The sequence below is a fragment of the Camellia sinensis genome, chromosome 12, assembly GCF_055761805.1.
Source record: "Camellia sinensis isolate YWXY chromosome 12, ASM5576180v1, whole genome shotgun sequence".
Classification (NCBI taxonomy): domain Eukaryota; kingdom Viridiplantae; phylum Streptophyta; class Magnoliopsida; order Ericales; family Theaceae; genus Camellia; species Camellia sinensis.
The window spans coordinates 163,303,021-163,328,153 of record NC_138972.1 but is presented as its reverse complement, the minus strand read 5'-3'; the positions used below and the strand labels follow the sequence as shown (position 1 = coordinate 163,328,153).

Genomic DNA, 25,133 nt, shown 5'->3' with positions numbered 1-25,133 from the left:
AGCCTGATGCATGCGAAACAGATGAATGGATGCAAACATACGAGCATAGCTATACTATTTGAAACGTGCCCTAAAACTAACCATCATAAGCTGGTAAATAAAAGGGAGAAAGACGTGGGGTTGGAAGACATGCATCACACACATGCACACTTATTACAACATTGCCCTCTCTCGGAGGGTCTGAATAAATAATACAGAATCGAATTAACTAATTATTACACAACACTAGCTAATTAACAAATTAACTAAACTAGAATGCAAACTATGTAAAATGGACTGCCTCAGCTCTGTTTTGGAAGATAATGGATGCGTGCATGCTCGAGTTGCCTTGCTCGGAAATCCCTCGTGATGCCCCAACTCGCCTTTGTTTGCAATCGATCTCAGAAACTTGCACAAGGCTCCAAGGAGATGAAACTCTACCCCGGGAATCTGCGGGAAGGCTGCCGACCAGCTTATAGGCATGGGAGACCAACTACCGACCACCTTTTGTGGTGGAAACCAAAGAAGGTGGTCGGCTTGCCAGAAAACCTGGTCGGCCGACCTGTTTCTTCTCCTGGATTCTGTTTTTCGGCAACAAAGGGAAAGAGAGGCACGGCAAAGTATTTGAAACACATGTGTGCAAGACCACTCTCCTTGTCATTACGTAAGCTCTAGGGGGTGTAGTCCTTGACCCTTGGGGCACCAATCACGCATCCCAATGCGTGATGGCCGAGGAGCCAAATTGCACGACTCAATGTGACATGAATGCACACATAAGCACCTAAAGCCAACAACTTCATCATGGGAAGTCAAGAGGGTCGGTGATCGGGAACCGAGGCACATTTCGTCACTTTGAGTACGTGACATCCCTCGTTTCCCGTGTTCGGACTAACCCCTATTTCGAACACAATGCGACGAACAATGACATGCACAATGCGACTTCTAGCATGCAATCCTAAGGCGATGCAACCAAGTCATGCAAACATGAAAAGGATGACGTGCAAACATGCAAACTAACATACGCAATGCTACGAACTAACAATGGCTTACTCAATGCACATGATACTATATGTCATACACAATGCACATGTGAAGACTATCATACACAACGAAGTGAACAAGGCATGAGCAATTCAATGATCAAAAATGCGACAACGCGGCGTGCTCAATGCTAGAAACTACAATGGCATACTCGATGCAAAATGGACTTAAACCAAAATGAATGGGCCTCAGCCACACCCAAATCAGTGGCAATTATGATGAGAATGAGGCAATAAGGTACATGCAAACATGCACAAATGCAAGGGACCAAATATAAGGAACAAAGTGCAACTCTACCAAAGCATGACAAGGATGAAATATGGCATACAGTGACACATGCTCTAGCTCTGGAATGACATACAAGATGGTCCCGAATTATGCAAACAACTCACCTGATTCATGTTGGATGGCACAATTACCGAAACTAGTAAAGTGTATTACACTAGAGGTATGCAAAGTGGTGCCCAAATGACCAAACCAACCCCAAACAGTGCCTATCCAGACCCAAAACAGTGGCAAAATGGACTAAAATGATGGCTTGCAATGCACAAAAATGATGCTCGTGCAATAGCCCAAAAATGAGGCACACAAGCACAACTCTGAAACGCATTTAAAGGGTGAAAAACATGGGAATATGGCACAAGTATAGGCTCTGAAATAACATGTTCAATGATGCCAAAACATGAAAACCACTCAAGTTAAGCATGCAAGAGGCATCAAAACTCGAAGCTAGGCAAGGGTATTACACTACAAGCATGCATGGCAAGCATCATTCGACCATGGGACCTCAAAACAGAGCTAAGGTAGCCCAAATCATGAATAAAATCAGCTTAGAACATGGCCAAAATATGCTAGAATCAAGGGCCAAAACAACATACAATGTGAGCTAGTGAACATGGATTACACTACAAGCATATGAAGCAATCAAGAGGCAACTAAACCAGAAAAAGTTAGAGACATCAAATGCCAAATAAATCCCAAAAACCCACTGAAACATGATCAATGCATGCAAGAATGTTATGCTCCTTTGATAGGCTATAAGAGGGGTTATTCTACACATGCAAGAGACAAACCCAAGGTGACAAAACAAACTCTGGACAGAGCCTAGGCAGGCCCTAAAAGTCACTAAAAAGGGCTTGAAACAAGTCTTGGGGGTGTGCAAATGAAGGCTCCTTTGAAAGGCTAAAAATGCCAACAAACAAGGCCAAAAGAGAGAGGGTATCCCCTCTCTGCTTTTGGCCCTCAAAATAGCATGCCAACCACTAAAAATCTGCTGGATTTTAGTGGCTCAAAGGCCAAACAAAGGTCAACACAAAGGCCTTAAGGCATGGCTCAAAACAAGACTAAATGAAGCATACAAGAGGGTAGATGACCCCCAACAGGAAAATGACCTTAAACAAACATGAAAAGGACCTCCAAAAAAGACTTTTTTTAGTTGACAACAAAGCTCAAATATTCATGCAAATAAGGCTAAGAGATGGATCAAAATAAAGCTTAAAAGAGGGAAAAGGTGTGTTACCCTTGAAGCACAGCAAGGCAGCAACTTCTGGACCCAAAACCCAATTTCTTAACCTCTAAAAATGGCCTCCAAGAAGCTCCAAGCAATGGTGGAAGGGTTAGTCTATGAGGTGGTGTGCAAAGGTGCAAGAACAATACACTTTTTTGGGCCAAAATAGAGAGATAAAGGGAGAGATATATGGTATGCCTTTAACCAAATTCTAAACCCTCACAAAGGAGGGGGAGGCCCTCCTTTATAGAGATACAAGGTCTTAGCTTCTCAAAGAAGCTAAAAACCAAGGCCAAAGATCGTCCATACATGTGTATGGAGGATGCAGTCTGTGCCATCCAGCTGGCACAGCTGGCAACAACTCACAGAGACAAGACTGGGGGAGGCAGGCCGGCCAGTTCAGGTGGTTGGCCGACCACTTCCCCTGGTTGGCTGACCAGTTCAAAAGGTTCAACCCAATGAAAGGTGGTCAGCCATCCCATTTGGTGGTCTCCCAACTGAATGCAAGCTAGTGGTGTGGTGGGAGACCAGCAATTGTGGCCCAAAAATAAAGGAGACCAGTTACCTGACAAGAAAATCGACTAGCACGGGAAAAGTGGTATCCAAGGAGAAAAAGTGATCTCCCACCCTTGTACCACCTTCCAAACAATGAAAACAAGGTCCATGCCAAAAATGAACCAAGACGGATGCGAAATGAGAGTTCGGGAGTCAAAACGCGCGGCCGGAGGCCCCGAAAACTGGCTGTTGAGCATCGAAAGCGGCGTGTGACCACAAAAGTGGTCTCCCGGGCCACAGTGTTCCTCTAGACAAAGGAAACAAGGTGTGTACCAAAATTGGGCCAAACGGAGAATGTTAAGCGGTCCTGAACCGAGGCGCACGGCCGACGGCTCCGAAAACAAAAAACTAGTCTCCAAATAGGAACTGTGGCCTACGACCACGAAAAGTAGTCCACGATCACTAAGAGATGGTCTACAAGACCTCTCCCTTCCTCCGGGAAGAGAAAACAAAACTTACTCCGCAGACCGAGTCAAAGGACAAAGAGTCCCGAGGTCCGGAGATGAGGCTTTTAGCTAGGAACTCCGAAACCTCAAAACGAGCACAACATGCGCAATCACCGGGCGCTCAATCAATGACGTCTGAGTCTTAAGGTCGGTCAAAAATGGGGTGTCTACAGTTGCCCCTCTTTGCCAGAACTCGAAAGTCATAAGTGACGGCAGTGAATGTCAAAACCCAAAGACGACCCATTTTTGACAAGGCCGAAGATTTAGACAAACAGGCAAGATAATCAAAGAGCTGTGCTCGCAGGCAGGGGCAGAATGCAAAAGACATGCACGAGGCCGAACATAACTTATGATCATGCGAAGAAAACTATAATGAAGCAAATACACACGATAAATGCAACAATTTTAAGCAAGAATGCATATCAAACTACATTTCATGCAGTAAGAATGTAAGAGAATTATACAATTCTCGCTACGTCTCACACAGAGAATACAATACCTGTCCGGTTCATCTGGTCGCACCAGCTTCAAATGAACCGTACATACGATATCATTCCTGAAAGAGGAAGAAACTCAACTGGTACAATATCGTCAGAAACAATGCATGGCAATGCAAGCGAAAAGTGCGCAAGAACGCAAGTCGAGGAACGCATGACAATGCAACCTAAGTGTGGCGCATAACAATGCGGAATACAGTGCAATGCACTAACAAGTGCTGATAAGATGCACAAGATAGCGCGATGCAATGCACTAAGAAGTGCAGGTGAGGGTGCGTAAAATAGCATGAGCAATGCAAAATGACATGTAACATTATGAAAACAATGCAAACAATATGCAATGCATTTGAGATGATCAAACCACAAGCAGTACAAAACCACACAAATATCATGAAGGGATGGAGATGCAAGATTGAACTTCGTGCCTACCATAGAAAAGGTGCCGACACCCTCAAACCACAATCTCAGTGGAATAGGCGCGTACACGTGCGGAACTATGTATGTCGTAGACAGAACACAAAATACAAGTAAGTGGGTAGCGTGATATAAGTGAGGAATGATCTGCTAAGGAAAGATCGTGATCCTAGATGCTGGATGCAACAGACTAAAATATGATGCAATGGATGAAATGGATGAAGTGAAAAAGGGGCGTAGCCAAACCACATTTTTCCTAGAAAAGGCACAAGCACAAACAAACCACATATAACACAGAAATGGTGCCGTCACCCTCAAACCACAATTCCCTTAGTGGAATAGGCACGTACACATAAACATAGAACCATGCTTTAATGTGAAAAGTATAGGCACATACCAGACCAAGCTTAACATGGAAAGGCGGAAGTGATAGATGGACAATGCAACTGAATGCAACAAACTACAATGCAATGGATGCAATGAATGTAATGAATAAGGCACACGGCCAAACAAAATTTTTACTTAGAAAAGGCATAAACACAAAACAGACCACGTCTAACACAGAAATGGTGCCGACACCCTCAGACCACAATTCTCTTAGTGGAATAGGCACGTACACATAATCACAGAACCATGCTTTAATGCAAAAAGTATGGGCACATGCCAGACTAAACTTAACATGGAAAGGATGCAGGCGATAAAATGGATATGCGGTAGATGCATGCGATAGATGCTATATGCAAAGCAATGTAGTAGCTAAAATGCAACGTAATAACTAGGAAGTGAAGGTACCTTACAAGGGCAATTGGCAATGACTTACCTTGTAATAACCCGACCCTCGCATACGAATCTGATATATTTTTAGTCTCTTATTTTGTGCTTTCAAATGATTAATGGGAAGCTTCATGAGAAATTAAGTTTAAATAGATATATCTTATGAATTGAGCGTGTATCTGTTAGGTAAGGAAAGTATCTGTTACAATTAGAATGTTAAATCAGAAATTGAGGGCCATAGAGACTTGATAATCCAAAATTGACTACACAATTGGAGTCAGCATAATTTTTAAGTAATAATGAGCTTTTCTGAGAAATTTCAATTTGGGATGATTAAACGATTGATTTTCGTCCTATCCTCTTCTTATGAATATATGTGTGTTCTTTGACCATTTGATTAAAAAGAGTTCCTAACTCAAACATAGCTCCTGAGAGAGAAAACATTTGAGGAGAGAAGGGTTGAGGGGAAGAGGGGGAAGATCATCAAAAAGTTGGGAATTTGAGAATTTTAAGCTTCAGGTGTGCAGTGTTTATCTTAATTAACTCCTACAACTCTTCTTTTCCTAATTTGTGTGAGATATCCTCATAAGATTGTCACTTAAGGGTGGGGATCATGATGCTATGTGTGTGTAAGAAGTGAATTGGCAAAATAACCTTATTTTTGAATGTTTTGATTCAATTTGAAGTGTCTATGAGAAGCTACCCTCTCTTCCTTCAATTTCCTTGTTTGAATTCAAATATGAGGCATGGCTTTGTGTATATGTGTGAGTAAAGTTAGAAATCATGTGAGATTGAATGTGTTTATGAACTTAAGAATAATGATCTAACTTATACTCAATTGATGTATTATTTTGATTCCTAGTTACATGAATTTAGGACTTTATACTAGCAATTTATGGTTAGGTTTGAGGCTCTAAAAATACCTACACAAAAATGGAATTTTGAGGGAATTTGCGGACTACTTTGAGCAGAATGGCCGCACGTGCGGGGGTCATGGCCGCACATGCGGGAACACCAACCCCACGTGCGGGAGTCATGGCCGCACGTGCAGGGAATGAGGCATTTTTGGGCTTGAACACTGCTAAAAAGGCACGTACGGGGCATCACTGCCGCACGTGCGGGACCCTTTGTCGCACGTGCAGGGCTCACAGCCGCATGTGCGGCCCAAGCTGGAAAAAATGGTTCGCACCGTTTCGCATGCTCGACCCTCGGATACGTTTAGAAATTGTATTTTGTGCCTATTGATGTTTGTAAATTCGTTTGAAGTGGAGTGAATCAGGAAGTAATTCAACAAAGAGGAATTAACTAACTTAAAAGTTGTGAATGTGTGCAGGACACGCTTCGGGAGGAACTAGTGCCCCGCAGCAACACTATGAGTAATAGTACTATCGATGCACCTTTAATATCGTTGATACTTATTGTTATTGACGTTGTGTTCTTCGCAATAAACGATGTGACCATGTATGTGTCGAGAAACAATGTGAAAGTTTGGAGCCATGGAAAGGACTTGTGAAATATGAGTCTGTGAGGCCGAGGGCCAACTTGTGAAATATGAATCTATGAGGCCGAGGGCCCATTTGTGAAGTTATGAATCTAATGGCCGAGGGCCAATTTGTGAACGGCCGAGAGCCAATTTGTGAACATGTGAACCCTTCAGGCCAAGGGCCAATCTGTGAAGTTGTGAAGCAAAAAGGTCATTCCGTAAATTTGTACAAAATCAGATCAAGCACATGAAGTCCACATTACGAATACTTTTGGATATGTTACAATTATAACTAAATATTGAGGCATTCAAGTACTATTGTTCACTGAGCCTGTCTCACCCTATGTTATGTTTGTTTCTGTAGGTAACGAACCTGGAGGTCAGCCCTAGTCCTGTCGCCGTCACACTTTTGTCAGCCTACACATAACCAGGCACTTGGTCGAAGCCGTTCATTTTTGTGGTGTTTTGCTAGATAATGGCTTGCATTCAAGTTGTTGACTTGGGATAAAGTGTATATAATGTTTTGTTATATGCCCAATCGTAGGGCTGGATCTGTATGTGCACATGTTTATAACTAGCTCTCGAATGTGTATTTCTTTTTTGCAACCCCTGTGATCCTGGCATGGTAATAGTAGCTCAATGGATGTGATATCTTCTTATATACTATTGTATGATATCAATGCTTCCGTTTAAGCCGCTATGTTATATATCAGGTTAAGTGTCCATTTCTGATTAGGTCATGCCAAAACTTTTAGGGGCGAGCATGGGGTGTGATAAGTGGTATCAGAGCACGAGTTGCTATCTCACACACGAATCCTTTGAGCTTTAGGATGTCTAGAAAAGACTTAGGCATTATGCATGACATCCTGAAAACATATGAAAAGATCAACGGCAACGTTAAATGTACTCTGCTAATGCTAACAATTTGAACTATGTGTATTATATAGTTGAATGTTATGTAGGTTATGGTGAGAACAAGGGCAGAAGATCCGGAAGATGCTACTTCGGCGTAGTTAGACAGAATGGAAAGAATGATTATGGAAATGGCAGAGACCTTACGGCAACAACAGCAATAACCGCAACCGCCACCGCCACCGGTACCTCCACCGGTAGTACAAGATTTTCATGTTGAGGACCAAACCATTACACTCACAAAGGAGTTTAAAAAGATGAAACCACCGTCATTCAAGGGAGGAATAGAACCGATGAAAGCTGAAGCATGGGTGCTGGGAATAGAGAACTGTTTGAAGTATTTCCATGTACCGATGTCCAGAAAGTGCAACTTGCCGCCTTCACTCTTGAAGATGAGGCACGAAGATGGTGGATGCTTACGAGAACTGTGCACCAAGGCTTAATATGGGATAGATTTTTGGAGATGTTCTATGATAAGTACTTTCCCCAGAGTATGCGAGATAAAAAGGTGACTGAATTTGAAACACTTAGACAAGGAAGTAAGACTGTTGCAGAATATGAAGCCCAATTTGCAGAACTAGCTCGGTTTGTGCCTCATATGGTGGATACAGATTACAGGAAGGCACAGAAATTTGAAGGGGGATTATGGGGTGCTATCCTAGACCGGGTCAATATGTTAAAGCTACCTACTTATGTTGATGTGCTAGAAAGGGCGGTTATAGCAGAAGGAAACCTTGCGGCTCAGAATCGGATTTCTGAGTGGAAAGGGAAGAGGCAAAACAATCAATGGTCAAAGGGATCAATTACTCCACCAAATAAGAAGCATAATTTAGGGAAGTCCAGCATCACCACCCCGGCTCAAAACTCCACTCCTGTGTGTTCAGACTGTGGAAGACAGCATCGTGGGACTTGCCATTAGAAGGCTGAAGCCTGTTTCAAGTGTTGCAAAATGGGTCATCTGGTAAGGGATTGTCCGCAGTGGACTCAACAAAAGGGCAATAGAACTGCTACAAGTTTTGTGGGGTCTAGACCAACCCCTAACACCAAACCAACTGCCAAGCCTGCTAACAATAAAGACACCGTAAGACAGGGCAGGGTATTTGCATTAGTTCCAGGGGATGTGCCCAAGGCTGCAACCATGGTGTCAGGTACATCTATTGTTTATGGTCACTCTACTGATGTCTTATTTGATTCTGGCTCTACCCATTCCTATGTGTCAAAATTATTTACTCAAAATTTAAATAGATGTGCGGAAGTATTACCTTAAGTGTTATGTGTAACCTCACATTTGGGGAATTCTATGATCTGCACTTCTATGTATGTTGCGTGTGAACTCCAACTTGGGGATATTCGGGTGTATGCTAATTTGCTACCTCTTGACATGACCTACTTTGATGTTATTCTGGGAATGGATTGGTTGAGTAATTATGGTGCAATTATAAACTGCTTGACTAAGTAAATCAATTTTTACCCTCCGGGACAAACAAAGTCTATTTTTCAGGGATAGGAAGTGACTCCTCCACCTTATTTGATTTTTACAGTAAAGGCTTGTAAATTAATTCAGAAAGGGTGTCGGGGGTATTTATGCATTGTTTTGGGAGGGCAAGAAATGAATGGAAATAAAGATGCGATTCCAGTTGTTCGGGAATTTTCGGATGTCTTTCCAGAAGAATTACCAGGGCAGTTGATAGACCGTGAAATTGAGTTTACAATTGAAGTAGCGCCGAGAACCCAACCCATTTCTAAGACTCCGTATAGAATGTCACTAGCTGAAATGAAGGAATTAAAGGTTCAATTGCAAGATTTACTTGATAAGGGGTTCATCCGCCCGAGCGTATCACCTTGGGGTGCACCGGTTCTGTTTGTGAAAAAGAAGGATGGAACACTCCGGCTTTGTATTGATTATAGGGAACTCAATAAGGTAACGATCAAGAATAAGTACCCACTACTACGGATCGATGATTTGTTTGATTGATTACAAGGGGCACAGGTCTTTTTGCAGATTGATTTGCGATCTGGTTACCATCAATTGAAGGTCAAAGCTGATGATGTTGAGAAGACAGCTTTTCGAACCCGATATGGCCATTACAAATTTCTGGTTATGCCTTTCGGAGTAACGAACGCACCAGCAGCTTTTATGGATTTAATGAACCGTGTATTCAAGCCCTATTTGGATGAGTTCGTGGTAGTATTTATTGATGACATCCTTATTTACTCGAAGAATACCGAAGCTCATAAGGGTCATCTTCGTTTAATCCTTCAAACACTTCGAGAGAAGAAGTTATATGCAAAGTTGAAGAAATGTGAATTTTGGCTACAAGAAGTGGCATTTCTGGGTCATGTCATAACAAAGGAAGGAGTCTCTGTTGATCCACACAAAACTGAGGCGATTGTTAATTGGCCAACTCCTACCAATGTAGCTGAGGTACGTAGTTTCATGGGATTAGCCGAATATTACAGGAGGTTTGTGCAAGATTTCTCCAAAATCACGGTGTCGCTCACACAACTGACTCGAAAGCGAGTGGTATTTGAATGGTTAGAAGAGCGGGAAATTGCTTTCCAGGAGTTGAAAACAAAGTTGACTACAACACCAGTTCTGGTCTTACCATCCGGTACCGAAGGGTTTGTAATTAACAGTGATGCTTCGCATAAAGGGCTTGGTTGTGTACTTATGCAAAATGGAAGAGTTATCGCTTATGCCTCTCGACAATTGAAACCCCATGAGAAGAATTATCCTACACACGATCTTGAGCTAGTAGCAGTAGTTTTTCCTTCGAAGATATGGTGGCATTATCTGTATGGTACTACTTGCGAAGTCTATACCGATCACAAAAGTCTCAAGTACCTTTTTACCCAGATAGAGTTGAACATGCGACAGCGATGGTGGTTAGAGCTGATTAAAGACTATGATTTGCAGATTCATTACCATCCTAGTAAAGCCAACACGGTTGCAGATGCACTTAGTCAGAAAAATAAGGGAGATTTGGCAACCCTACTTACGGAGCAAAAGGAATTGGTAGTTGAATTGGATAAAATGAATGTGGATCTTGCGGTACGTGGATAAGAGGCTGCAATAGCAGCAGTAATGGCTCAACCGACCTTACTTGAAGAGATCAAGTCACATCAAATGAAGGATGAAACTCTGAGGAAGATATGTGATGAGATGGGGACAAAACCAAAATCAGGGTTCAGCTTCATGGATTCAGTACTCAAATTTCAAAATCGAATATGTGTCCCCAATGTATTGGAACTTAAACGGAAACTAATGGAAGAAGCACATGCCTCGAGATTTTCAATACATCCAGGAAGTACTAAAATGTACCAGGACTTGAAACAAAACTTTTGGTGGCCAAGTATGAAAAAGGAGATCGCGGAATTCGTTTCTAAGTGTTTGCGATGTCACCAAGTAAAGGCGGAACATCAAAGACCAGCAGGATTTTTGCAACCCCTACCAATCCCAGAATGGAAGTGGGAACATCTGACCATGGATTTTGTTGTGGGGTTACCACGGATACCTCGGGGTCTGAATTCTATATGGGTCGCTGTAGATCGATTAACTAAGTCCGCTCACTTCCTACAGGTGAAGAATCAGTATAATGCTAATAAATTGGCAGTAATTTATGTGAATGAAATTGTGAGACTTCATGGTGTTCCAGTCTCAATTGTGTCAGATAGGGATCCAAAGTTTGTTTCCAGATTCTGGAAAAGTCAGCAGGAAGCAATGGGTACAGAATTAAAGTTCAGCATAACTTTCCACCCTCAGACTGATGGTCAATCCGAGAGAACGATACAAACTCTGGAAGATATGCTCCAAATGTGTGTGTTAGATTTTCAAGAAAGTTGGAGGAAACCCATCTACCGTTGGTAGAGTTTGCGTACAATAATAGTTACCACTCGAGTATTGAAATGGCACCCTATGAAGCCTTGTATGGAAGATTGTGTTCTTCTCCTGTGTGTTGGGCTGAAGTTGGAGATAAATCCTTGCTTCGGCCTGAAATTGTTCAGTTAACAAGTAAAAGGGTTAAAATTATTCGGGAAAGATTGAAAACTGCCCAAAGTAGACAGAAAATTTATGCAGATAATCGACGAAGGGATTTGGAATTTGAAGTGGATAGTCATGTCTTTGTAAAGGTCACTCCAATGAAAGGACATCCAAGATTCGGAAAAAAGGGTAAGTTAACACCCCGATATGTTGGTCCATTTTCAATTTTGGAAAGAGTGGGTCCGGTAGCTTACCGGATTGCCCTTCCGCCAAATATGAGTCAAGTACACAACGTGTTTCATGTCTCTATGCTTTGAGGATACCTTCCAGATCCGTCACATGTCATTGATTACCACCAAATTGAGTTGGATGACAAGCTAACTTATGAAGAAAAACCAATTCGAATTCTGGACCGACAAGTGAAACAGTTACGGAATCGCGAAATTTCAATGGTAAAGGTTGAATGGCAAGAGCATTATGGGACCAAAGCAACTTGGGAAAAGGAAGAAGAAATGCGACACAGATATCCGCATCTATTTCCGTTTTAAGGTAAAACAAGTTTGAGAGACCAAACTTATTTAAGGGGGGAAAAGTGTAATAACACGACCCTCACATATGAAACTGACATATTTTTAGTCTCTTATTCTGTGCTTTCAAATGCTTAATGTGAAGCTTCATGAGAAGTTAAGTTTAAATAGATATATCTTAAGAATTGAGCCTGTATCTGTTAGGTAAGGAAAGTATCTGTTACAATTAGAATGTTAAATCAGAAATTGAGCGCCATAGAGACTTGATAATCCAAAATTGACTACACAATTGCAGTAAGCATAATTTTTAAGTAATAATGAGCCTTCCTGAGAAATTTCAATTTGGTATGACTAAACGATTGATTTTCGTCCTATCGTCTCCTTATGAATATATGTATGTTCTTTGACCATTTGATTAAGAAGAGTTCCTAACTCAAACATAGCTCCTGAGAGAGAAAACATTTGAGGAGAGAAGGGTTGAAGGGAAGAGGTGGAAGATCATCAAAAAGTTGGGAATTTCAGAAATTTAAGCTTCAGGTATGTAGTGTTTATCTTAATTAACTCCTACAACTCTTCTTTTCCTAATTTGTGTGAGATATCCTCATAAACTTGTCACTTAAGGGTGGGGATCATGTTGTTATGTGTGTGTAAGAAGTGAATTGGTAAAATAACCTTATTTTTGAATGTTTTGATTCAATTTGAAGTGTCTATGAGAAGCTACCCTCTATTCCTTCAATTTCCTTGCTTGAATTAAAATATGAGGCATGGCTTTGTGTATATGTGTGAGTAAAGTTAGAAATCTCATGATATTGAATGTGTTTATGAACTTAAGAATAATGATCTAACTTATACTCAATTGATGTATTATTTTGATTCCCAGTTACATGAATTTAGGACTTTATACAAGCAATTTATGGTTAGGTTTGAGGCTCTAAAAATACCTACACAAAAATGGAATTTTGAGGGAATTTGCGGACTATTTTGAGCAGAATTGCCGCACGTGCGGGGGTCATGGCCACACGTGCGGGAACCCGAACTGCACATGCGGGAGTAATGGCCGCACGTGTGGGGAATGAGGCATTTTTGGGCTTGAACACTGCTAAAAAGGCACGTGTAGGGCATCATTGCCGCACGTGCGGGACCCTTTGCCGCACGTGTAGGGCTCACAACCGCAGGTGCGGCCCAAGCTGGAAAAAATGGTTCGCTCCGTTTCGCATGCTCGACCCTCGGATATGTTTAGAAATTGTATTTTCTACGTATTGATGTTTGTAAATTCGTTTGAAGTGGAGTGAATCAGGAACTAATTCAACAAAGAGGAATTAACTAACTTAAAAGTTTTGAATGTGTGCAGGACACGCTTCGGGAGGAACTAGTGCCCTGCAGCAACACTGTGAGTAATAGTACTATCATGCACCTTTAATATCGTTGATACTTATTGTTATTGTTGTTGTGTTCTTCACAAGAAACGATGTGACCATGTATGTGTCGAGAAACAAGGTGAAAGTTTGGAACCATTGAAAGGACTTGTGAAATAGGAATCTATGAGGCCGAGGGCCAACTTTTGAAATATGAATCTATGAGGCCGAGTACCCATTTGTGAAGCTATGAATCTAAATGGCCGAGGGCCAATTTGTGAACGGACGAGAGCCAATTTGTGAACGTGTGAACCCATCAGGCCAAGGGCCAATCTGTCAAGTTGTGAAGCAACAAGGTCATTCCGTAAATTTGCACAGAATCGGATCAACCACATGAAGTCCACATTACTTATACTTTTGGATGTGTTACAATTATAACTAAATATTGAAGCATTCAAGTACTATTGTTCATTGAGCCTGGCTCACCCTATGTTATGTTTGTTTGTGTAGGTAACCAACCTAGAGGTCAGCCCTAGTCCTGTCGCCGTCACACTTTTGTCAGCCTAAGCATAACCAGGCACTTGGTCGAAGCCGTTCATTTTTGTGGTGTTTTGCTAGATAATGGCTTGCATTCTAGTTGTTGACTTGGGATAAAGTGTATATAATGTTTTCTTATATGCCCAATCTTAGGGCTAGATCTATATATGCATATGTTTATAACTAGCTCTCGAATGTGTATTTCTTTTTTGCAACCCTTGTGATCCTGGCATGGTAATAGTAGCTCAATGGATGTCATATCTTCTTATATACTATTATATGATATCAATGCTTCCGTTTAAGCCCCTATGTTATATATCAGGTTAAGTGTCCATTTTTGATTACGTCGTGCCCAAACTTTTAGGGGCGAGCCTGGGGTGTGACATACCTCATGTTGCTGCGGTTCTCTTGCTTCTTCTGGGTTGAACCACATGCACTACTTTTCTCCCTGACTATGGTCGCAGCTTTCCCTATTCTACAACAGGGTGACAGACTAGGTTGGTTCAGTATCCAGAATGAAGGTGCATACACATGCTATCTCAATATATGGGGCTGCCATACAGATTTCGAGCTGAGGATATACCCCTGGGTATTCAAACCAGACTTTAGTCTCAGAAATCCCGAACCTTTGCGTTCTAGGAATGAGCCATTCGAACTCTAGTTCCCACCATCTTAGTTGGTCTCCTAGGAACTCACCTCAAACACAAGCAAGTGGCTATACCAGACCACCAGAAGTCGTTCAGGCACGACAAACACCAAAGGAATTGCACCTTTAGAGGATTTAAGGTCTCCTAGAACGAAGAGTGCACAAGACAGTGCAAATGAAGATGCAGGATGGATGCACAAGACAGTGCGATGTAAGTGTGTGCACAAGATAGTGCTAAGGCAAAGGATGTGCAAGGCAGCGTGAGCAATGCGATGTACTAACAAGTGTAGGTAAGATGCGCATGAAAACGCGAACAATGCAATGCACTAACAAGTGTCGGTAAGATGCGCACGAAAGCGTAAACACGTTTAATGCAAAAGATGCAAGCATTTTCTATGCAAGATGAGAGCTTGTAATGAAATGCACAGGATAGGGCGATGAGCAAGAAAGCGCGAGTGTAAAACTGCACAAAACAGTGTGATGCGCAAGAACGCACGAGTGATAAACTACACAAAACAGTGCGTTGCGCGAAATAGCACGATAAGATGCGTCCACCATGCAAGTAAGGTGCACAAAATAGCACGATGCGCAAAATAGCGCGATAAAATGCACGCACAACGCAAGTAAGATGCATAACAATGCAAGGTAGACATGCGTGATAATGTGACGAGTAGTGTGCATAACAGTGAGAGAAAGGTGTGCATAACGATGCATTTTGCATTTCTTGCACACGTCATGCTTTTGCTATGTATTATATCTGCTCATTCTGAACACATTCATATGCACAATACTTCTGCTCATTCTGGCATACGGCTCGCAAATAGCACAATACTGATTTGGCACGCAGCTTATTTAGAATACGATGCTGACTTGGCACACGGCTCACAGCACAATATTCTGTTAATTTGGCACGCAGCTCGAAACACAGCACTTTCTTTATCTGGGCATACAGCTTTTTTGGGCACACAGCTCATTTCGGGCACACAGCATAATTCGGGGTACACAGCACATTTCGGGCGCACAGCTCCTCTTAGGGGCACACAGCTCAACTTTCGGGCACATAGCTCATTTTTCGGGCACACAGCTCATTTCGGGCACACAACTCATTTTTTGAGCACACAGCTCATTCCGGGCACACGACTCATTTTTCGAGCACACAGCTCATTTCGGGCACACGGCTCATTTCAGGCACACGACTCATTTTAGGGCACATAGCACATTTGGGCCGCGCAGCTCATTCTGAACACACAGTTCATTTCAGGCACACAGCTCATTTTTCGAGAACACAGCTCATTCCGGGCACATGGCTAATTTTCGAGCACACAGCTCATTGCAGGGCACACGGCTCATTGCAGGGCACACAGCACATTTGGGGCACGCAGTAGATATCGGGCACACAGCTCATCTTGGGGGCATATAGCACATTTCGGGCACACAACAGATCTTGGGCGCACAACTTATTTTTTGGGCAACATATAGCACATTTCGGGCACACAACAGATCTTGGGCGCACAACTTATTTTTTGGGCACACGGCTCATTCTTCTGCCGCACAGCTCATTTTTCGGGCAGACAGGTCATTTTTCGTGCACAAAACTCATTTTTTGGGCGCACGGCTCATTTTTTGGGCACACGACTCATTCTTCGGGTGCACAACTCATTTCGGGCACGCGGCTCATTTTTCGAGCACACAGATAATTTCGGGCACACAGCTTATTTCAGGCACACGGCTCATTTCAGGGCACACAGCACATTTGGGGCACGCAGCTCATTCTGAACAGACAGTTCATTTCGGGCACACAGCTCATTTTGGGGCACACAGCACATTTGGGGCACGCAACTCATTCTGAACACACAATTCATTTCAGGCACACAGCTCATTTTGGGACACACCGCACATTTGGGGCGCAGCACATATGGGGCACGCCGCTCATTCTGAACACATAGTTCATTTCGGGCACACAGCTCATTTTTTCAATTTTAAACACCCAGCTCAGTGTTTTTTCATTCTGAACACACAGCTCATTCACTTTACTTTGAACACGCAGCTCACACATCTCAATTCTGAACATGCAGCTCATACATTTTTATTTGCACGCAGCTCATTCTTAATTCTGAACACACAGCTCATAAATTTTCATTTCTGAACACATAGCTCATTCACTTCATTTTGAGCACGCAGCTCACACAGTTCAATTCTGAACACGCAGCTCACACATTTCATTTCTGAACACGCAGCTCACACATTTCATTTCTGAACACGCAGCTCAAACATTTCATTTGTACGTAGCTCATTCTTAATTCTGAACACGCAGCTCATAACTTTTCATTTCTGAACACACAACTCACACATTCCACTTTGAACATGCAGCTCACACATTCCACTTTGAACACGCAGCTCACACATTTCAATTTTGAACACGCAGCTCATAACACAACACTGCTCGATCTGAACACACGGCTCATAACACAGTATTCTTTTAATTTTGAACACACAGCTAATTTTGAAAATACAGGATGCGATGACGGAACTTGTAGAAGTCGAAACAAACTCAGATGCCCGACATTTTCCTTTTTTTCTTTTGCTTCAAAGTCTGGAACCTATATAGCTTTAGATAAGTCCTGGTTTTACTATTCCCACATGACCCGGCTTGAACCTTGCAGATTTTGAAAGAACAAAATCTTATTTTGCACAAATATGAAGAACGACATGGCACTCTGAGCACGAAACGATTTTTTGAAATTGAGAGTGAGACTAACTTCTCAACTGGGTATTGAGCCTGCGACTGAACACAGCACACCACGACTCAACGACAAAGAGAAAGACAAGGTAAGACAACCTAAACACATCTATAGACACCCGAAACGACTCAACACAAGAATCGAGACAAACAAAATGACTGACACAACACACAGACGTGTTCCAATGGGAAGAGACCTCTCAGTGCACGAGGAACCAGTTTCTTTGGGTATTATTCCCCACCCTTTCTTATTTGTGATTCTCACACCACTCGGCCCTCAAGCTCGGTTTTCTCTCAAAACCCTGTCCTCGGTTTTCCTCTCAGCGCACATCTCTCTATTCTTTAATCTCCAATTTTTCATCCCTCCCCAGGGTGGTTGATGGATAAACCGGAAGTTACGGGCTCTTGCCCCTAGCATTCTGCTAGATTCTCTTCTTCTGCTCGCAACAGTGAACTTTCCCACAACAAAGGGGTTGCGCTACAACTGGGTGTGTAGCAAATCTGCAGCTGACATCGGTTGACGATGTTCTGCTGGGGAGATTGGACATGATCAAATGTGTCCAGACGAGGGAGTGGAATATCTTGATCCACTCCAGTACATGCTTTGCACTTGGCTTGATACCTCGTTGCTTGGAGGATGTTGAGAGCTTTCAGCCCTTTGTTGTTAGCTTTAGTTATGCCCTTTTCTAGCAAGTATGTTGACAACGGGGAAAAGATAGAACACTTGACTCAACTGTGCCCCTAGTTCATTATTTTGATCAATTTTTTTTTTTTTTGCTTTCTACTAAAACAATTTTGACCAATATGAGGGTTAGATTAACACACTTGTTCGATTTTCTGATTTGAAATCATGCAAGTTAGGTCATGAGCACTGAAAATTTTCCTTTTTGGGTCCAACAAATGGTCCAATTTTGGAAAAGTGGAATAATTTTTCAGAAAATTAGTCAACCTCAGCAAAAATTCTCAAAACTATTTTTGCAAACGGCCACTACTCAACGAGCACGAAACCTACTCTCGAGATGCACAATCTCAGATCCGAAGGAGAATTGCCCCTTGTCTGAATGGCACTGCATGGCAACAGAAAGTTGCTCCTTGTTTGAATGGCAGCGCAGCGCATCGTATGGCAACAGAAAGTTGCCCCTCTGTTTGAATAGCACCGCAGCACACTATAACCAGTTTTCAAGGTGACGATCACAACCGAACTCTCGGATACAGAGAAGACAACGATAATCAGAACCATTACATGGACACAGTCGATTTGGAAGTGTTTGTGGCTGGACTTCAAAATGAAGTTGGCTACGTACCCCAAACATGGGAATCAAGCGTTACGTAGTTCGGGGTAAGGTACACTCGGGTATTAACCTCTGCTTTTGTGCTCTAACTTTTGCCAAGGCCACCCTTCCAGGTTTTCAACCATACGATTTGTGTTCTTCTTTTCTTTTCAATTCTTTTTCATTTCTTTTCTACTTTTTTCCTTTTTCGTCTTTTCCTTTCATTTTCTTCATTTTTCTTCTTTTCTTTTATTCTTTGTATTTTTTTTTGTTCTTTCTCTTCTTTTTTCCTTGCTCTAACTTTTGCCTGGGTCACCCTTTCGGGTTTTCGGCCCAGCGAGCCTCTCAAGGGTAAAAGTGTAGCTTTGTCCATGTCAAATGGTTTTGAGATCCTGAAGTCATCTGAATCTAGGAGAATGGTTGCTGTTTGCTGACGATGCAGGAGTCCATCCAATGGGGGCTGAATTTGCCCCTAGTGTTGCGGATAGGAACTCGGTTGTTCTTCAACAAAACTTTCTTCTTTCCTCCACTCTGGGATTTGGCATTATTGTCGATCTTCATTGATTTGCGAATTGATCCCTCTTCGGCTCTTCGAGCGCAACGGACATTTTTGCCCCTATTTCCAGGGGTACTTCTGATCTAGCTTTGCAAGCTTCTTTTGATGACATCTGATCTTCTTGATCTGACTTTCTTGCCGCTAATTCATGGGCTGCTTCAAATCTGGCCCTACAGGCCTCCTTCGATGGTCAACCATTGAACACTCTGAATTTAAATTCAAGGTTTGAAAGCAAAGGGGGTGAGTCTCAAGGCTGACAGCGATCCTAGACTGCGTAATCTCAGGAGCAATTCCACACAGCTCTTTGCAGGACCACGCAAAACATCTTTTGAAATCTTTTAAGAAAACGACTAGTCGCTCGCGCTGAAGACAGTGTAGAACCAATCTGGATCAAGCCAGGATCCTTCTCAGTACTCACGTTAACAAACATGATTTCATTCATTAAGGGCTTAGTACGCCTCTCTATCTCTCAATTGATCAAATTTTTGCAAATCCCGAGGAATTTCTTCCTCTTCGTTTTCATCACAGTGTTCAAAAGGTTTTGAAAAACTTAGGTCAATGCAATGATTTCAAGGCACAGAAGAGCAGGTAAAAGGCACTGTTGTTTCATTCAAGTTTGCTGGTACAACAAGCTCAAAGCAGAAACAAGCACAAAAGCATGAAAGGCAAACCTATTTCAATTAGATCTTCTGGTGTAACTGGCTCCCCGGCAGAAACAGACTCAAAAGAAAACGAAAAGACAAACACAAAACAAAATAGCGACTGACTCGATTCAACAAGACAGACCCAACTGCCTCAGTATGAAAAGACTTACTCAAAACAAAACAACAAGACTGACCCAATACGCAAGTCAGAATGTAAAATAACCGTCATTCGCAAAATGCTCAAAAAGTGCATGCCATACGCCACATTTGGGGTAAATCGAGCGCCGTCGCAGGTGGTTCACCCCCTGATCACATCACATTATCCTTCGAATTCACTAATCCAGTGACGATAGACTTTGTTGAGCTTGGTGGGAGGACGACCCCATTGCCAAACAAATCCTATACTTCGTGGCGAAGACGGAAGCAATTGTTGGTGGTATGACCAGTCTGTTGATGGTACGCACAGTACTCGGTAGCATCATGACCCGATGGAAGATGAGCAGGGAGAGGTCGAGGCTCAAGGGGTTTGAGATGCCCCTTTTCAGCAAGGATTTGAAGCGCCTTAGACAAAGGCATATAGAGGGCATGGAAGACCCTGTGACCTCGGGGTGGGTACTTCGAGGTTTGTGGATTTTTGCTGGGCGCACTAGCGAAAGGGTCAGTAGGTGCTGGCTTGGTTTGCCGATCTCTTCCGAGTGCAGGATTAGATCGCAAAGGATCGTTTATGGTACAACGGCCCTTCTCTCGGTTTTCCCCTTCGCTTGAACTGCTCTTACTCTGAGTGGGGAAAGTGTCATCCACAGTTTTTACAGCAACAGCGAGCACTTGATGTTTATTCAATCCTCCGGCTTTCAAAGCCTCAACAGCCCACAGGAGTTGTTTGTAGGGATCGGTGTCCACCTTCACGTTGTTCTTACCACTTGCCTCAGCTTAGTAGAAGGTTTGAGTTACTACATCAGAGCGGAGCCCCATTGTTGTCGACATGCCATTGCCGGAACTTGGGATGGCTTCAGGTTGGCTGAGTTTGATTACAATTTGACCTAGTAGCGGGGGCTCATCCGGCATGAAGTTCCCGGCATACGATGTGGTTGGTGGCGGAGCTGACATCTCGTAGGCTAGATCAGCCACAAATCTCTGAAGATCGCCAATCATTCCCATCAATTCGAAAGTGGTGGGCTCACGGGTTTGAAATAACTGGGGTTCCCATATCGGATGTGCGGCAGGTGACCTGGGTGGGTGTGGCACTTCAACGTCGGCATCACCCTGTAGACGTCCCCGAACGCCCCGGGAGGGTGAGCTCCCGTTCTGTTCAATTTGGGGTCACTACAGCTCAGGACTCTCAATTCGTCACGGTTCTAAATTTGAACCAAAGAGTCCAAATCCGGCAAATCGTTTTGAGAAAACAGATTTTGAAAGAAGTGCCAAACATGGACTGCTTTGCTAGATACAGAGTCGCCACCTAAATATTTTATTTTGGAAAATTTAGGAAACCCTGACTCGTTGCCTAAGGCCACGTGTCCGTCATCACCAAAGTTGCCTCGGCTCGGGAACTTGGGTACGATTGGGGAAGGTCACTTCGTGAGCACCCCCGCTCGCCCGATCAAAGATCGACCTCTACTAACCATGATATCTATTTTTGAAAACATTGTGTGTTCTTATTCCGGTTATTAGCCTAGTTTTACTATGAGATGCGCACAGCATACAAGTATAGACTGGGTCGCCTGAATTGGAACAAAACATTTCATGTTTGTTTGTTTGAAAATGGTTTGATGGTACTACTTGCAAGTAGGCTAAGACATGGATTTGCCACCCTCAGGTGGGTTTAGAAAACATGATTTTGCCACTATCTAGTGGGCTTAAAACACACATTTGATGAATTATTCCAATCCAAGTAAACCAACCTTCACCCACAGGCATTCAGGCAGTTATATCACATAAGCATATAGCCTCAAGGTAAGCATGCTATTCATGGCAGTCACTCACATGCATGCAAGGATGCTAAAGCATAAAACTTACCAAGTACTCCAAGCCAAAAACAGAAGTTCATTAGAAATCATGCATGATCCTAAGTATACAGAAATGCCTAATGCAACACATGCAAAATGCAACTATAGCAGGCTCGGCTATTCTAAACATGGCATATGAAATGCTACAACTAACATGTATTCAATTTGGAATTGAAAGTACAATGCAGTTAGTATGGTGCGCCGAGTCCAAAGGTGTGAGGGTTGTGTGGCACTTCGGCCAACGCTGAGACGTCCTTCCGGCCGCTCCTTCCCAATCCCATTCCGGGGATGTGTTGTAGCTTGTTCATGAGGTAGACGGATTGAGCACTGACGTACATCCCCTCATTCATAGCCATAATGTTCTGTACCACTCGAGCCTCAGCCAAAGTGAACCCGGATAAGAACACATCCTCAGTGCCGTGCTCGATTTCTAAGACCGACGTGGACACTTCCGGTGGCGGATGGATTGATGAATTCCCAAAAACAATCGCTACCCCCTTCCCATGAGGGTACTTCAGCATCTGATATAGAGTGGAAGAGACTGCCTTGACATGGTGCAACCACGGTCGCCCCAAAAGTAGGTTAAAGGTTGCGGGAACGTCGAAGACATGGAATTCGATGTTGTGTTGTCCTGGACCAACCTGGGTCTGGATCTTGACAGTCCCCATCACTTCCCTGCTAGTGTTGTCGTATGCTCTGATCACTTGAGTAGTCGGCATAAAGTCCGCGGGCTTCAACCCGATTGCATACATTGTCCTGGTTGGGCAGACATTAATAGCGGACCCAGTATCAACAAGTACCACTAGTATCCACTTGTCTCTACATTCCACAGAAATATAGAGGGGTTTGTTGTGATTTATGCCCTCAGGCGGTAGTTCCTTGTCTAAAAAGGTCAATGTTGGGGAACCTCCTCCCGGGAAAACCAGCCCAACCAGCTGCTCTGGTGTAGTATCGATGGAGAGTTTGGATTTGTCCATAGCAGTTAAGACAGCTTGTCTATGTACTCGCGATGCCATAAGCAGTCCCCAAATGGAGATGTCTGCTTGTATCTTCTTTAGCTATTTCAGTACAGCTTCCTCTTCAATCTGCTTCTCCTTCTGCCTCTTGGCTTCTTTGTCTTTCCCGGATGTCTCGGGTTGGTCTATGTGTGGGGGCTTGAAGTACCGCCCACTTCTTGTCATGTTATCCACCTCACCAAGGTACCAAGTGTCATCCGGTTGGCCACTTCACCAGTCTTCGTCTGTGTGGGCAAGACATAAGTCATCGTCTTCCCACCACATTCCGTTGGCATCCAAAAGGCACCTATCTGGCCCGGATACGTTTGTACTCACAGTACTTTCAGTTTGTATGCCCATAGCATCCTCTATTCCCGTGCCCATAGCACTTTCGATCCCCTCAGGGATTTTAGCTTTTCCGGTTCTCTCAGAACCCTGTTGTTCCACCTGCGTCAGTGCAGTTTGTTCAATCTTCCCCGCATTCACAATGCTTTCGTCCAGAGTGAAATTCTTCGTACCGGCGCTCTCCGGCAATATAACTTGACTTCCGGCCACAGCTGATACTCTTGCCCCTGCCGGGCCCTGTTCTGGTTGGGATTTCCCCACTACATCTGGCTGATCATCGAGCCATCCAGTGGCCTCTGCCGATTCCTCATAGTCGAACCAGTTGATTGCCATATCCCCTAGTTCCTGATCATCGATAAATTGCAGGTTGGCAAAGTCCTCCTCTATAGCTGTCAGATCATCTGTCTCTTGCTCAAATCCCCCCCGGATCATACACAGTTCTGCACTCTCTAGCAACCCCACACTCTGCTCAGATTGGCCCATCGATAGGATGTATTCACTTGGATCGTAGGCTTCCCCAGCAAAATTTCCAGACTGTTCAAACCTTGCCTCGACCATTCCATCCCCCTCTGCAACTCTTGCTGCGCTATCCTCCACAGTCACCACCACTGGCTCGGGTTGGGTTGTAGAGATGTCCAACATGCACAAGAAGTTAGTACAGTCGGAAAGGAACACCTCCGGCTTGGGTAGGTGGGATGGAGTGATATAGATACTAGGATCGTAAGATGCGACCCCAGTTTGGATGAAATTGATTCTATTGGGAGGAGGAGCTTGGTTATGTGGTGGGAGAGGATTGGTTGTGACATTGGGTTTGTCGGGAGGCGCAATCACCTGTTTGTCAATAAGATCCTGGATCTCATGACGCAATCTGTAACAACGGTCGGTGTCGTGACCGTGTTGTTGGTGATATGCGCAGTGTTTTGCTGGGTCATGAGAGGGAGGGAGTGGATTCGGTAGTGGCCTCGGCTCCAGGGGTTTCAAATGCTTTTTCCTGATCAATACTCCTAGAGCTTTGGACAGGGGCATGTATAGTGGGGTGAAGGTTCTTTAGCCTCTGGGCGTGTACTTATTGGCTTGAGTATTACTTCCGGATGCACCGGAGAAGGGTGTGGCCGCCATGGGCCTTGGAAGGGGAGGGGGAATGGTGGTGACCATGCTCACCTCTGAAGCTCTTGCAGTCGCAGCGCCACTCGGGCCCGCATTGTTGTTTCGGTTGAATGTTCTCCGGGGTTGCTCCCGGTCTTGGTCAATCAGACCTTGTTTCATTGCATCCTCAATTTGCACCCCCATTTCGTGCAAATCTGAGAAGGTGGGAAAGGGGAGCACAATCATTCTCTACATCAACTTCGGTTGGAGATTGCACACAATCATCCGGATTGGATCTTTATCAGTGGGCCTCAAGGTCATCATCGACGCCTCTGCCCTCCACCGGGTCACAAAGTCTGAGAAAGTTTCCTTGGGCTCTTGTCTTGTCGTTTCGAGATCACGAGTTGTAATCTTGATCTGGGTGTTATATGAGTATTGTGCGACAAAGGCCTCAGCCATTTCATCCCAATTTCCTTTGACCTCATCCTCTAGCTTCGCGTACCAGATGGCGGCCACACCCGACAGAGTCCGGCCGAACAGTGAATGCCTCTGTGGTCGGGTTAGGCCCATTGGCCGAAGGATGTCTGAGAATAGCCTAAGATGGACCATGGGGTCCCCGAACCCGTCAAAGCGGTCAATTTGTGGCATCTTGAACCTATCGGGCAATGTCACGGCCACATCGGTATATCCATCCTCGATGTCTGGAATAGCCTTCACCCCTTGCGATTTCTTGAAGAGCTTCTCCAGCTTGCTCAATTTCAGAGCTGTGTGGTCTATCTCGAACTCAAAGGGAGAGTCCGGATGATTGGTTGTATGGGTCTTGGACAGTTGTGGC

General features: G+C 43.7%; 2 protein-coding genes across 2 annotated transcripts; both read left to right on the top strand.

Annotated features, from left to right (window-relative positions):
- The first annotated feature begins 7,915 nt into the window (after positions 1-7,915).
- LOC145804026 (uncharacterized) lies at positions 7,916-8,527 on the top strand. Its single transcript, XM_082897438.1, has one exon. It carries the CDS (start codon positions 7,916-7,918, stop codon positions 8,525-8,527), a length of 612 nt encoding a protein of 203 aa, XP_082753564.1.
- Positions 8,528-11,514: 2,987 nt separating this feature from the next.
- On the top strand, positions 11,515-12,138 carry LOC145804025 (uncharacterized). Its single transcript, XM_082897437.1, has 2 exons — positions 11,515-11,779; positions 11,921-12,138. Exons 1-2 carry the CDS (start codon positions 11,515-11,517, stop codon positions 12,136-12,138), a joined length of 483 nt encoding a protein of 160 aa, XP_082753563.1.
- Positions 12,139-25,133: the final 12,995 nt, after the last annotated feature.

Bases quoted from the DNA above. Each gene is read 5' to 3' on its own strand.
- LOC145804026 (XM_082897438.1), top strand. From the start codon at position 7,916: ATGGGTGCTGGGAATAGAGAACTGTTTGAAGTATTTCCATGTACCGAT.
- LOC145804025 (XM_082897437.1), top strand. From the start codon at position 11,515: ATGGCACCCTATGAAGCCTTGTATGGAAGATTGTGTTCTTCTCCTGTG. The intron at 11,780-11,920 runs GTAAGTTAACAC...GATACCTTCCAG, and splicing joins TCCAAGATTCGGAAAAAAGG to ATCCGTCACATGTCATTGAT.